A 12623-nucleotide genomic window follows, 5' to 3' on the forward strand; every position below is an offset into this window, starting at 1 on the left:
GTAGTGCACTTCATTAAGTCCATGTACTTAAGGTTTGGATCACTTTTCTCCCTCCACCGCTTCATGTAGCCATTTTCTTCTGTTTCAGACACAACTGTGGTAAGTACAAAGTCTCCTAAACACTTCGAACATGTTATTGTAACTGCTCTCTGAGCAGTTAAAATGTTTATTTTACAATTTTCAAAAGATTTACACTAAAACTGTCAATTAAAAGATCGTAAACTGACAACATTTATTACAATCAATTGTTATTTATGAAGCAAAAAAGCACATTTTGTCTTTCTAGCCTCTCAGCTTTCTGTTTTGTATCCTTACAAATTTAATATCCTTCAGGTTTGGACTGTCAGCAGAACAAAAACAACCTCAAGTCGTCACCTTGGGTTATGAGAAATTGTGATTTTCACAATTTTTCCTGACATTGTAAAAGGCTCAATTGACAAGAAACAAGCGAGTGGGTAACTTAAAAGGAAAATAATTATTGGTTGCAGCCCAAGGATTTAATTCTAAGACAAAATCAGAAATGATTTTCAGAATCTTTGAGAATATGGCCGCAGGAAATTGAATGCTCAGAGCAATTAAATTATAATCTGTATCACAAAATATTGTGGATGATTTACTGCTACCCTTTTTGAGACCAATCACAGGATATGAAAAATGTGAGACTTCTTGTGTTGTTAAATTCAAGACATTTTCAGACTATTTGGTACACCACCCCCAGCTCTCCGGTCCTTTTAGTTTCAACTCTCTGTCAGTTTGTCTGTCTGCATCTGTGAGTCGGGCCTTCCCGCAGTCTGGCCCAGATCCTGCTCAAATTGGATTTGAAGCCATTAGTGTCCCAACTCGAAGCATATGTTCCAAGTTGCTGAGCATTTCATTTCACGAGACGACGATGAGGGGGCTGAGAGAAGAATGAAAAAAAGAGAACACGCAGACGGCGCAGAAAAATAAACCAGACACAAACATGGCTGGACTGAGTCTGTCGCTCACTTGCAGACAGAGAGAAAGAGACGTCTCATCATGCTCCGAAGAAAGCCCACTTTGACTTCAGGGTCACGTTCCTGAGCATTAGCCAGTAACTGCCCCAGTGTGTGTGTGTGTGTGTGTGTGTGTGTGTGTGAAAGAGAGTGTGTACATGCATGTTTTCATATGTGGTTCAGAGAGCAATACCTTTAACACCACACAAAAGGCGCTGCTGTACTCCATCACCGAAATCTAAATATTCTGTCTAGAGGGGAGAAAAAACATTAGGGCAGGGATTGAATTTCAAAAGGCAGGCAACCCTCTCACTTGAGATTTTTTTTTTTCCTTCTCTCTTTGCTCTCAGAGAAGCAACAACTTTATTTATGTCCAAATACTGTGGATGCTGTGAGTGAGAACCCCCAAGCAAGTCGGATCATTATCTCCCAAATCTAAACAAGCCTTTACTTTCCCAGAACAGAGCGCGTATTCTATAAGCACTAAAACATAGTGGGGGGATGGGCTTATAGGAGTGTGTGTGTGTGTGTGTGTGTGTGTGTTAGAGAGAGATCCTGGGGTTCCTAGTCTGAGTTTAAGAATGGCAGGGTAAAACACTGCAGGCTCTGTGGAAGCCAGGAAACAGCCTAATGTATTTATCCAAACACATATCTGCTGAGAGGCCCTGCGGCTTCAACACATCCCCTTCCTACAAGGGCTTCACCTCCAAAAACTACCACAGTGAAAATGGAAAAAGCAGCAGGACTGTACAACATGATTAACATATGATTGTGCTAATTATTTAGATAAACAGTGTGAATTATTTCTTACATATTTTGGGAGGTTTAACGGCACTTCTGCACCTTAAACATACTACCACTGCTTTTTTTTCATTACTGTGTTTCTCAGACCAGCAGGAGCTACATCTTGTTTTCACTCCTGCCTTCTGGATCTTAATACATCCTTTTTTTAAATAAAAATAAACGGCTCACTTTTTATGAGGAAAACATCAACAATCTGTTCTTGGTTCCTGTGGTCTGAAATAAAACTCAACTGTTTTCAGAATCGATCCACATTTTCCTCTTAAACATATCCCCCACTGCTTGTTTCTCCATCTTCCTATAAGAAGGTTTTATCTTTTCGCCGGCTTCAGTGACTGAACGTTGCTTATGGGCAACTGGTGCAACACTGCAGAATATAAGGCTGGGTGAACCACACCGAGGCCTCCCAGATAAATTTAAAACAAAACCGGTCAACTTCATCATAGAAGCAGAAAACAATTTTAAAAAATAAGGGATGAAATTTAACCTAAATTGAACCTTTCAGAGCTCATTCTGGCATGCTATGAAGCCTGCAAATACTGTTTGTAACATCTAATATTTTTCCTTGCCAAACAGGAAAACTTCAGGAAGCCTCATCAAACATCAAACTAGAAAGCATTGTGGTGAATCCTGTGCTGTCTGGCATGTGTTAACCTTGATTCATATTCAAGTGTTTGGCCTGATTTATTGCCGTCTTTGTCAACCATTAAAATGGACTGACGTAACACAAACTGCGAGGTGACCTCGTCTCCTTTTCCACATTCATCGACGCTCGTTGTGCTGGCAGCCCCGCTCTCAGCTGAGGAATCCCAAAACAGCACAGTGGCACAATAACGTGAACGCTGCCAGCACTGGGAGGAAGGTAAGTGACCAGTGAGCCGTTGATACCAGTCCATCATTTGCACATCTCCCCCAAAAAATGATCTTTACAAGAACATCGTTATTCAGAAAGAACTGTGGGAATTGTGGTTTTTAAAGTAAACTGAATAAAAACAACTTGTTTGCCAGATGTTGTCGCTCTCTGAAGTGAGGAGGTGCGGTTGGTTAACATTTCAGCTCTTCAGTCTGCAGGGATCTGCTTTACAAATCTTCCTCTAGCTCCAATTAATGTTTGTTTAAAATTTCTCCTTTACGATGTTTGTGTATCTGTATGATCTCTGTGTCTCATGTAAAATAAACTCCTGCTCTGAGTGTCAACCACGCCAACAACCAATGGCTAAATACGATGCAGATGCCACTTCACCTCCACCTCAACAAAACAAAATGATCTAAGCAAATGTGCAACCTGACTTCCACCGTGAAAAGTGAAAAGGCTGCACAACGTCTCCTTACTGATGTCCATTAATGTCAGTTAAAACAACAGAACTCCACTTATGACTAAGCTTACTTTAACTTCATTCTTGTCAAACTTTTCAGTTAAATCAATTATGCAAGAAGAAATGCAGTGTCTCAACTTATGTTACTCCTTTCAGATAAAAGGGTCAAATGGCAAAACATGTTTTAAACTGCTGCTGTATTGTTGAAAGAGTGTTTCAGGATCTCCAAAGCAACTGCTGGAGAGCAGGTTCAATAAAGAAATGGCTGATTGACAGTTAATTCATTTGTCTTTTATTGCATGTTTTAACCTGAGGAATTCTCTCTTTCCAACATGGAAAATAAGCTTTGAACTTTATGTGTCTTTACCCTCAACAACTTAATTATAGGTCAGGATTTGAAGATTGCAGTGTTGTATTTACATAACTTTCAAATCTGTCTACAAAGACTACAATAGCACTCATGTAGTTAGTGCATGGTGTTTCTTAAAAGCTCTTTCTTCCTCACATTAATGTCATTTTATTGTATTTGCAGAGATTTTCTAAAACTTGTCAATGTTGCTTGAGTAAAATGTTTAATTATAATGGTAAAATATGTTATTTTATTCATATTTGTTGCACCACTGTGAGGGAATGTGCCACAGAAAAACTGAGAAAGCAGTAGAAATGTGTGACGGCTATGCTGGAAAAATAATAACTGTGCATCTAAAAACAACTAATTGAAACCACAATTGCCCACAAAAGTATAAAATTCAATCAAATAACAAAATAAAGCTTTAATTAATTTCTGTTCCTGCTGTAGGTTAACTTTTTACACAACACTCTGAGTAACCACAACCAACTACCACTCACAAACCTTTCTTTAAAAGCTCTACATAGCATCAAAACACGAGGCTCTGTGTTAATATGTGTCCACAGATGAAACACACAGTGTTCTGATGAGAGTGTGTGTGGCGAGGGCTGACGGGTCACAGCGCTCTGACCCACTAATGAGAGGCAGAGAGAAACCACATCAGACAAGAGCAATGCTAAGTAACTGGTCCGATAAATAAATAAAGAGAGCATCCTAATGCGGACAAAGTGTTCATGCACCGCAATGACAACATGGCACAAATGATAAGGGTCTCACAGAGCGACCGCAAGGAACAGTGGCGAGCCATCTGCGATGGCACGACAGTCAGAAAAGCTTCAACTCAAAATTGTGTCAGCCACAGAAATTTGTTTTTCATAGTTTGTGAGAATGCATTTAATTTCCTCAAATGTTACACAGTGCAGTTTTCGACACTCAAAGCTTGTTCTCACCGGCCACTGCACTGTGAGTCTGAGCCAATTAAATCAAAGTATAAACAAAGACGCTGCATCAAACAGGATCCTGATTGGCTCCTTGTCACACCTAAAAATGTCTTGATATTTGCCTACATTTCCACAATGTGGCTTATTGATTCCTCTGAAAAAACTTCCAAAAAAAAAACTGCCTGAAAAACACCAAAATATAGAAATGAAATAAAATGGTCATAAAATAAATATGTCAAGACAAGAAAGAAATAGATGACTGAATGTTTAAAAATTACACATTTGAATGGAAAGAGCATATGAATTAATATTGGCAAGTTAATACATTTTCTCAATTCTGACTTTATCAGCTCATGGCAGGTGATCCACAGTGCAAGTGTGTGTGCACTTACATGTGGACATGAGGTGGTTGGAAGCGGCTCTGGTTGATGTTGTAGTGTGTGAAGGCCTGTGTGGGGTTGGAGCTGTACTCGTCCACCGTAATGGTCACTTTGCCATGAGCCATCCTTCCGCCGTTTGGACATGAGACGCCGTTCGTTCACCGGGATTCAGCAGTGAGCCGTGCAGCGGTCATCCTTCAGAGCCGCTCAAGAAGCCTAGGAAGTCCCCCAGCAGCAGCAGCAGCAGGAGCAGCAGCGACCCAGCCGACCAACTCGACCACGACACACTGCAGTCTGCACCGACAGGAGCAAAGAGACACACGCACACACACATCAGCTGTTTTAAACAGGACCACAAGGCATGCAGCAGCTTATGAATACACAGGCAGAAAGGTTTTTACTTAAGAATAAACTTGGTGAAAAATTGCATAGACATTTTTACGGTTTAAAAAATAAAATACATTACAAAAAATGAGACTTGAAGAGCTAAAAAAAAAAAAATTCTGGGGCGAAGCAGTGGAAAGACACAACATGAGGTATAGAGATGATCTTTTTCCAACCATTTATAATCACAATGTTCACATCGACTTGTTGTTTAGTCTCGCAGAATTGCTTTTTGCTGCGTCACAGTTTGATTTTTGGAGGAAATAGATTTCTGAAACTGCTCATTAAACCACTCTTCATCAAACCCCAATTAGAAAAAAGCAGTGAGGCAACTTAAACACAATTAGTAGATTTATTCAACCTTTGCAAACAATATGGCATTTCGTTAAGAGAATAAAAAATTCTTCGAAAGACTAAACACTGGACTGTTAAGGCGACAATTTACAATCTGGACAGCACATTTTTAATTGCTGCTCTGCTGCTCATCAGAACCAAGTCGGTTTTAATGCAAACTAATGTCTTCAAATGTAACAATCCCTGTAGGCATGGCCTCTGTTGAAATTAAACCAAGCAAAAAAAAAATAAGCTGCAGGTGATGATGATTAAATTGTTGCAAAGCTTTCAATAAAACGAGCAATTCCTCACAATGCATGCACAACACAGGTCTGACAATTACCCCTGAAACACACAAAGTTCTGCTTTTGTTCTCCCAGGCCTGAAACAGGAGCAATAAATCAGCCAACTGAACTGCTTTAACGTATACACATAACTGTATAATAACGACTAATAAGGTTAAAACACACACACACACACACTTTCACATATTAAATTCTGGAAGAAATATCTGCTACAATACTCTACAACAAGTGTGGTTTTGCATCTCCAGAGCTCACTCACCAGTGCAGTGCGTCTCCTTGCACCCTGAGTCTCCCTCCTGTCTGACCTCCCTGACTGATAGTAAAGTGGCCACTGTGGGCTTGACAGGCTTTTTATACCAGACCTCCTGATGCAGCCAGGAGCACTAGAGGAAGAAGGAGGGGGAAGAAAAAAAATGCCCTCAATTTAACAAGTCTGTCATCTTTTTTTGGAGGGTAATCAGCAGCTCCAGAGTTCACTTGATGGTTAAATCCTGTAATGTAGTGGTGAGTCTAAAAAAAAAAAAAAAATAGATTGTGACCTCTGGTTGCTGAATATCTTAAAGCAAACAACCTCCCAATTGAAAGTAAAAAAAACAAAAAAACAAAAAACAAAAAAAACCTGTCCTATTTCACAAAAAACATTGATCTGTGTTTTCTGGGTCAGCTGGATGCTATTCCCAACGATATGTGCTATTAATTCAAGTCAGAAAGATTTATGCCAGTGACTCAATCGCTGCAAATAACAAAACTCTGTCTTTGTACTGCAAAGTTAAAATTGCGCTACTCAAACTCCAGTGAATCCTTGCTGCTCAGATCTCCAACGGGCTTTCAAATAACTAAAATAAATAAATAAATGTGCTTGAGTTAAAAGCTGCCCTGTCAGATGCCCTGCACACACTTCACCTCAGCAATCATTTCTCCCAAGAAAAAGAAAGAAAAAAACCCTGAAGTACCACTGCAGCTAATTCTCGGAAAATGTGCTCTCTATTTTGCAAATGTAGGCCGAAAAACTAAGGACGGGATTGTGTGCAGCATGCCTCACGGTCCTCCTCGCAGTGTGCAGCGTGTGTGTGTGTGTGTGTGTGTGTGTGTGTGTGTGTGTGTGTGTGTATGTGTATGTGTGTGTATTACTGCTTGTGTGTGTGTCGGGCTGCTGAAACTCGCCTTGCTTGCCCGTCTGTCTCTACCTTGTGGCTACAGTAGCAGCAACTAGCTTAGCCTGCTAAAACCTGCCCTGGCAGTGGATTTTTTATTATGCAGGCTGTAGCCTCGCACTGAGCTGCTTCCCTGTAACGGCGGCGCACACACACATTGTCAGTGCTGTCGGTGAACACACACACCGAGCCCTCGTACACACCGTAAAGCTAACTTCACGGGAAGGAATCAGCCCGGTGAGCAGACGGGGGTGAAGGCGAATAAACTGACCCTTTCTGATACCATGCACATACACGATGTGTGTGCTGTGCGCCGCTTGCAGAAATGTACACAAAAAAAAGCAAAGGTCCGTGTGATCCTGAACTCTGCTCCTGGAATAATAAAGAAAAAAAAAAAGAAAAAAAAACACCCAAAGGTGGCCAGTGTCACGGCACCGCCGCGCTAACCTCTTGCTCGTCCTCGTAAATGACAAGCCACCTTTTAACCGACGGCTTTGTGTCAAGAATTTCTTTTTTTCTCCCCGTCTCTCCTCTCTCCCCTCCCTCCCTCTTCGGTTCTCAAAGCAAAGCGGAAATGTTGCTCTACCTTCGTCGTGTGGGGCTTTTAGTGCGTTTTTTATCTGGCCGGAGAAAGAGTGTCGGGTCGGGGTCGCCCTCTACGCGGCGGTGGTGGCGGTAGCGGCGGCGGCGTCGGCGGCGGCAGCAGCAGCAGCAGCGGAGGGACGCGGGTCCATGCGGCAGCAACAGGGGAGCGGGCAGGTTCGTGAGCGGCCGTCCGGGGGTTGCGGCAGTCTGGGCGGCTAGGGCAGAACCTTCGACCCGGCGGGACCTCGGCTGGCTCCTGTGGAAAGAAACCAGACAAGAGAGCGAGGGGGAGAGACCCGAAGAGGAGGGCGAGAGACACTGACAGACAACGGGGAGAGAGGGAGAGAGAGAGAGCGGACTCGGTGTGACGGAGGGGGAGCCGGAGTGCAGTGAGTCGGAGCTGCCACTGGGGTCAGAGAGCAGAGAGAGCAGGAGCGAGCACAACCCCCCGCCACCTCGCGTGCGCGCGCCCTCACCGGCGGGCACACGCGCGGAGCAGCGCGGCAGGGAGGGGGGAGAGGGGGGGAGAGAGGGGGGAGGAGTCCGGCTCCGCTGAATGCTGTGCTGCATTCACTTGCTATCGGACATGACACAACTGTGGTTAGGTACACTGAGCACAACAAGAAGCGACTTAGGCTGAAATGATGCCAAAATGCTAAATACACATGATTTAATTTTTTATCAAGTAAAAGCACCATAAGTAAATTAAGGCAAAAAAATAGACCTGGATGAGTGCATGTTTTTAAGTTAAACATTTAATGAAAAGTGCATTTGAATTAATTTTGGCAGGAAAAACATATTCTTAATTCTTAAAATAAATGATTTTAGTTTATCAGCTCATGGCAGGTGTGTGCGTGTGTGTGTGTGCCTAGACGTAAGGAGGTTAGAAGCGGCTCTGGTTGATGTTGAAGTGTGTGAATGCCTGTGTGAGGCTGGAGCTGCACTCGTCCAACGTGATGGTCACTTTTCGATCAGCCATCCTTCCATCGTTAGGACATAATATTCTAATATTACACTTTCATAAGGTATACTAATACTTGTAATATAACACTTCCATTAAGGGATTCTAAGCGTACTACTTTTATAAGGGATTAATACGTTATCACTTATAACAAAATATTTGTTTGGATGTATTTGTTTGATGGTATGTATTAAAGGAGACACATTATGCTCATTTTCAGGTTAATAATTTATAGTATAACCCTACCAAAAATAAGTGTATATGAATGAATGTTCAAAAAAGTGTCCAGTGCAGCAGTGCTGTTAGAGAGCCGAAGTGACACCTCTTGCGGTTTGCCTCATGGGACCCTATTTTGGAAAACCTTTGAATGTTAATTAATGTTGAAAGTCAAATAATGAACTACGCATATGATGTTTCAGCCATAGGTACGCCGATGGTAATGTGACAGACCTTCCCTTTCGTTCTCTGTTGCCTGTACAAGCCTGTGGAAAATTTAAGTTTTTCAACAATGTAATTTAATCAGCTGGTTATTTAAAAAAAAGCATGACTTACCTCATCTTTTTTTTTTTTAACTAAATCATTTCTTTAGTACATCAAAACTACTTTCTCCATGGACTGTATTTTCCTATTGTACCATCTGAATCATATTTACAACTGTAGTTGACAAATTACAGTGAGTAGCCTTCATGATTAACAAAGATATAATTGCAGATGACTTACTAACATTTACTAGAGGATGATGAACACCAGCCAAGGGGATTTTTCACAAGATGGCAGCCTATAGACTAGATCTCTTATTAATGGCTTAATCCTGATCTAAAAAAACATTTGTAAATATTTAATTAATTAAGCCATTAGATATGATTTATAAACCCTCCATAGTGCATTAACATCTTCAACTCACCTCATTTGAGCTTTATTTTCTTTGAAAAAAAAAAAAAGGAAATAAATTAGATAACACCAAGCCCTTCAGCATCCACCCATCTAATCACTTTTACCATCTTGGAAACACAAAGAACAGAAACATCCATCCAAGCTCCTAAATTGACTGGTTTTTTTTTGTTTTGTTTTGTTTTGTCTTGTCTTTGTGTGTCCCATTTTGGCCCTGTAGAAAGCTGTAACTGATTTAGAGGTTTATCCTCAGGCTGTGAGACTTCATGACATAGCATAATAAGAAGGTTATCGATTATACCCCATGAAATCTTATGCAGTATTCAATAATTTGGCTGCTGCACCTTGAACTTGAAGCATAGACCGCCCCATTTGTAAACCAGCACGAGTGCTAAACTTATCGATTTTCTTGGTCACGATGGAAATAAAATCCTAATACAATAGATGCATTATTTAAAACGGTCTTATTGAAATAATTTGGGCATCTGAGCACCACAGACTGCTCACAGGTTATTTGAGCATAAGCTTACATACCAGTCCCCATACTGACATGCTGTACACTAATTCAGTGCAAATTCATAAGATCACAGATGTGTGGGGAAACGGTGCCAGAGTGTAGAAGGTGTTGTAAAACCTCTGATTAGAAGACAGCACGGCCCCTTTGGGTTCACAAGTAAACAATACTAATGAGTACCTGTGGGAGCCCTTCACACAACCTGAAATGGGGCAGCACAGTTTTCAAACTGGGGAAAACCCTGCAACTTGGATGACTGGGTGTAAAAACAGCATCCTGATCATCAGGGCTTAACATGTTGATCATCAATTCACTAAATTATGGATGAAGTCTGGGAAAAGGATGCTTCTGATTTCAACCCGCAAGTGCTGCAATGTATCATATTTGCTCAGATGAACATACTTCCTCAAACCCATCATATAAAGGCTCATCTCATATAACGGAGTCTTTTCTAAATGTTTCTCAGAGTACTGCCTTTCTATTTATTAGTTTGAGGTTCATATGAAAATAATACTCAGCGCTGCAGCTAAAAAACTTTCGAGTCACTTGTGAAATTGTGTCACAAAATATTCTAAGCTCAAAAGCTGTTTACTCGTTTTCAGATCGTTCCTCTGTCTTTAAACCGTTCAACTTCCGATTTGTCTTGGTGGACAAATTACTGTAATTAGGTTGCATTTACATACAGAGTCGACTTATTCGCACCTTTGACTAGTCGGTTATTGGGTCACACTTACAGTGAAACTCTCAGCAAAATGCAACTTTGGCTTTTTTTGTGAATGTATATGTGTCAAATCTTAGTGTAAAACCATAATTACAATGAAAGAGGCACTTTTAAGATTTACCGTATTTTTGTTTCCAGGTCAAAGTCATGTTCAGTGGGAGTGCCACGGGTGCTTTTTACGATAGCATCAAAATCGCTATTTTTAAAACACTAAGAAGGCTCGAAACAATATGAAACTTTGCTCGTAGTATCACCAAGGTCTCTACACATGAACACGAGCATTGAGATCATTGTTTGTGTACACAGAGTTTACTAAAAAGAAAGTTTTTGAACAATTCACCTTAGCAGTCGTCATGGCAGCTGAGAAGTATCCATCTCAGAATGCGACTTAACTTTGAGGACAGTTAAGGTGGACTGCTCCTGTCTCCCAGCAACAACTATCAACACGATATCTCATGTGACTTTTCCATGACAAAACAATGAATTATCCGTGCATTTATATGGAACTAAGCTTTAGGATCGGTCCACCTTAACTGACCTTATGTTGCATTCGGAGGTCGACACTTCTCACTGGTAGGACGGCGGCAAGCGAAGAAAACATGTGCTAATGTGAGTTGTCCAAAAACTCTCTTTTTAGTAAACTCCACAAACAATGTTCTCAATGCTCGTGTTCATGTGTAGAGACCCTGGTGATACTACGAGCAAAGTTTCATGTTGTGTCGAGTGTGTTTTAAAAATAGCGATTTTGATGCTATCGCTAATTTGCCCCAAGCACCCCTATTAAAAATGACTTTGACCCGAAAACAAAAATTCATCTTTCATCGTAATTATGGTTTTACACGAAGCTTTGACTCATGTACATTCACAAAAAGCCTAAGTTGCATTTTGGCAAGAGTTTCACTTTAAATCGCTCAATAACAACTGGATTGATCGGATTACAATTTTGTACTCAAATTCATTGTCCCCACTTCTACTCTCGCACCTCAAGGAGGTTGACTTTTTTGGGTTTGATGAAAGTTCTCCACATTTTGCAGATATTCATGGTCACCAGATGATGGACTTTTCAATGAGCACCACCAGCAGGTTAAGGTTGTCACTTATCTGTTGATAACTCTCAAAATCTATTAGATGGATTGGTACAAATCTTGGTAGACATCATCACTTAGCATCGGATGAAAGTTAACTCTGTTTATTAGCTCGTACACACAGCGCTCGGTTCTCTTCACTCTGCTATAATTCTTTAATCCTGTCAAACCTTTTTACTGAATATTACTAAGTGTGACCTTCACTGATAAAACAGGAAAACAACGCAAATTAGTTTGCTCCCAAAACATTTTGGAGTTACACAAATGGACTTAAATCAAATAACAGCACTGTGAAATAATATTGGTGTTTTGTACATTACACAAACTTACGTCAGAGACTTATCCCGTCCTCGACTGTCCACAAAATAAATGTTATTCATAGATTCAATGCAAACAATGTGAACATCAAGCAACAATTGGGACAAATTGTTTTGATGCTGATTTGTCTTTTACTATGTATACTAAGTTCATGTTGACAATATTGAACTGGATGATATACAATACAATGAAACTGATTTATTCAAAGAGTTTATTACTTCAGACCTTATCGCTTTAATATTTGTTCATATCGTTGATTTAGAAAACACAGTTGTATTACAATAATAATTTCCATCTTCTGCAGGATATTTTTATGCTGAAGGACGATGAATGATAATGTTGAATTGCTGCCCATCACTGACTTCAGCAATGATTCAAATCAGTCAGGGGAAAAAAAAAAGAAGAAAGAATTAATTTGTCAGTACCAAGGCTATACCTTTTAATACACTGATGGGATTTTTGATGAGAAAAGGCTGCGTGGGACGGTCCATAATGGACTCATCTGAGGGGCTCTGCCACATTTACATGTCTGCCAGTCGAGGCAGAGCTGGCTTTTTCTAATTTTACTGACATGCTTCAATTTCCCGGGCCCATCAGCACGCTCCCCACTG

At 40.7% G+C, this 12623-nt stretch overlaps 1 protein-coding gene across 2 annotated transcripts in view; it reads right to left on the reverse strand.

Moving 5' to 3' along the window:
* Positions 1–8038, reverse strand: part of mpped2a (metallophosphoesterase domain containing 2a) — a 62892-nt gene extending 54854 nt beyond the window's left edge. The window contains exons 1-3 of one of the 2 annotated variants that reach the window (XM_037095672.1): positions 7524–8038; positions 6043–6166; positions 4774–5055 (exon numbers count right to left, since the gene is read on the reverse strand). In XM_037095672.1, coding sequence (XP_036951567.1) covers positions 4774–4886 — 113 coding nt within the window. In that variant the 5' untranslated portion in view covers positions 4887–5055; positions 6043–6166; positions 7524–8038. The remainder of the gene's footprint in view (positions 1–4773; positions 5056–6042; positions 6167–7523) is intronic. The other variant, XM_037095673.1, reaches the window with a different exon arrangement.
* Positions 8039–12623: the final 4585 nt, after the last annotated feature.

The sequence above is a fragment of the Acanthopagrus latus genome, chromosome 4 (assembly GCF_904848185.1).
Source record: "Acanthopagrus latus isolate v.2019 chromosome 4, fAcaLat1.1, whole genome shotgun sequence".
NCBI lineage: Eukaryota > Metazoa > Chordata > Actinopteri > Spariformes > Sparidae > Acanthopagrus > Acanthopagrus latus.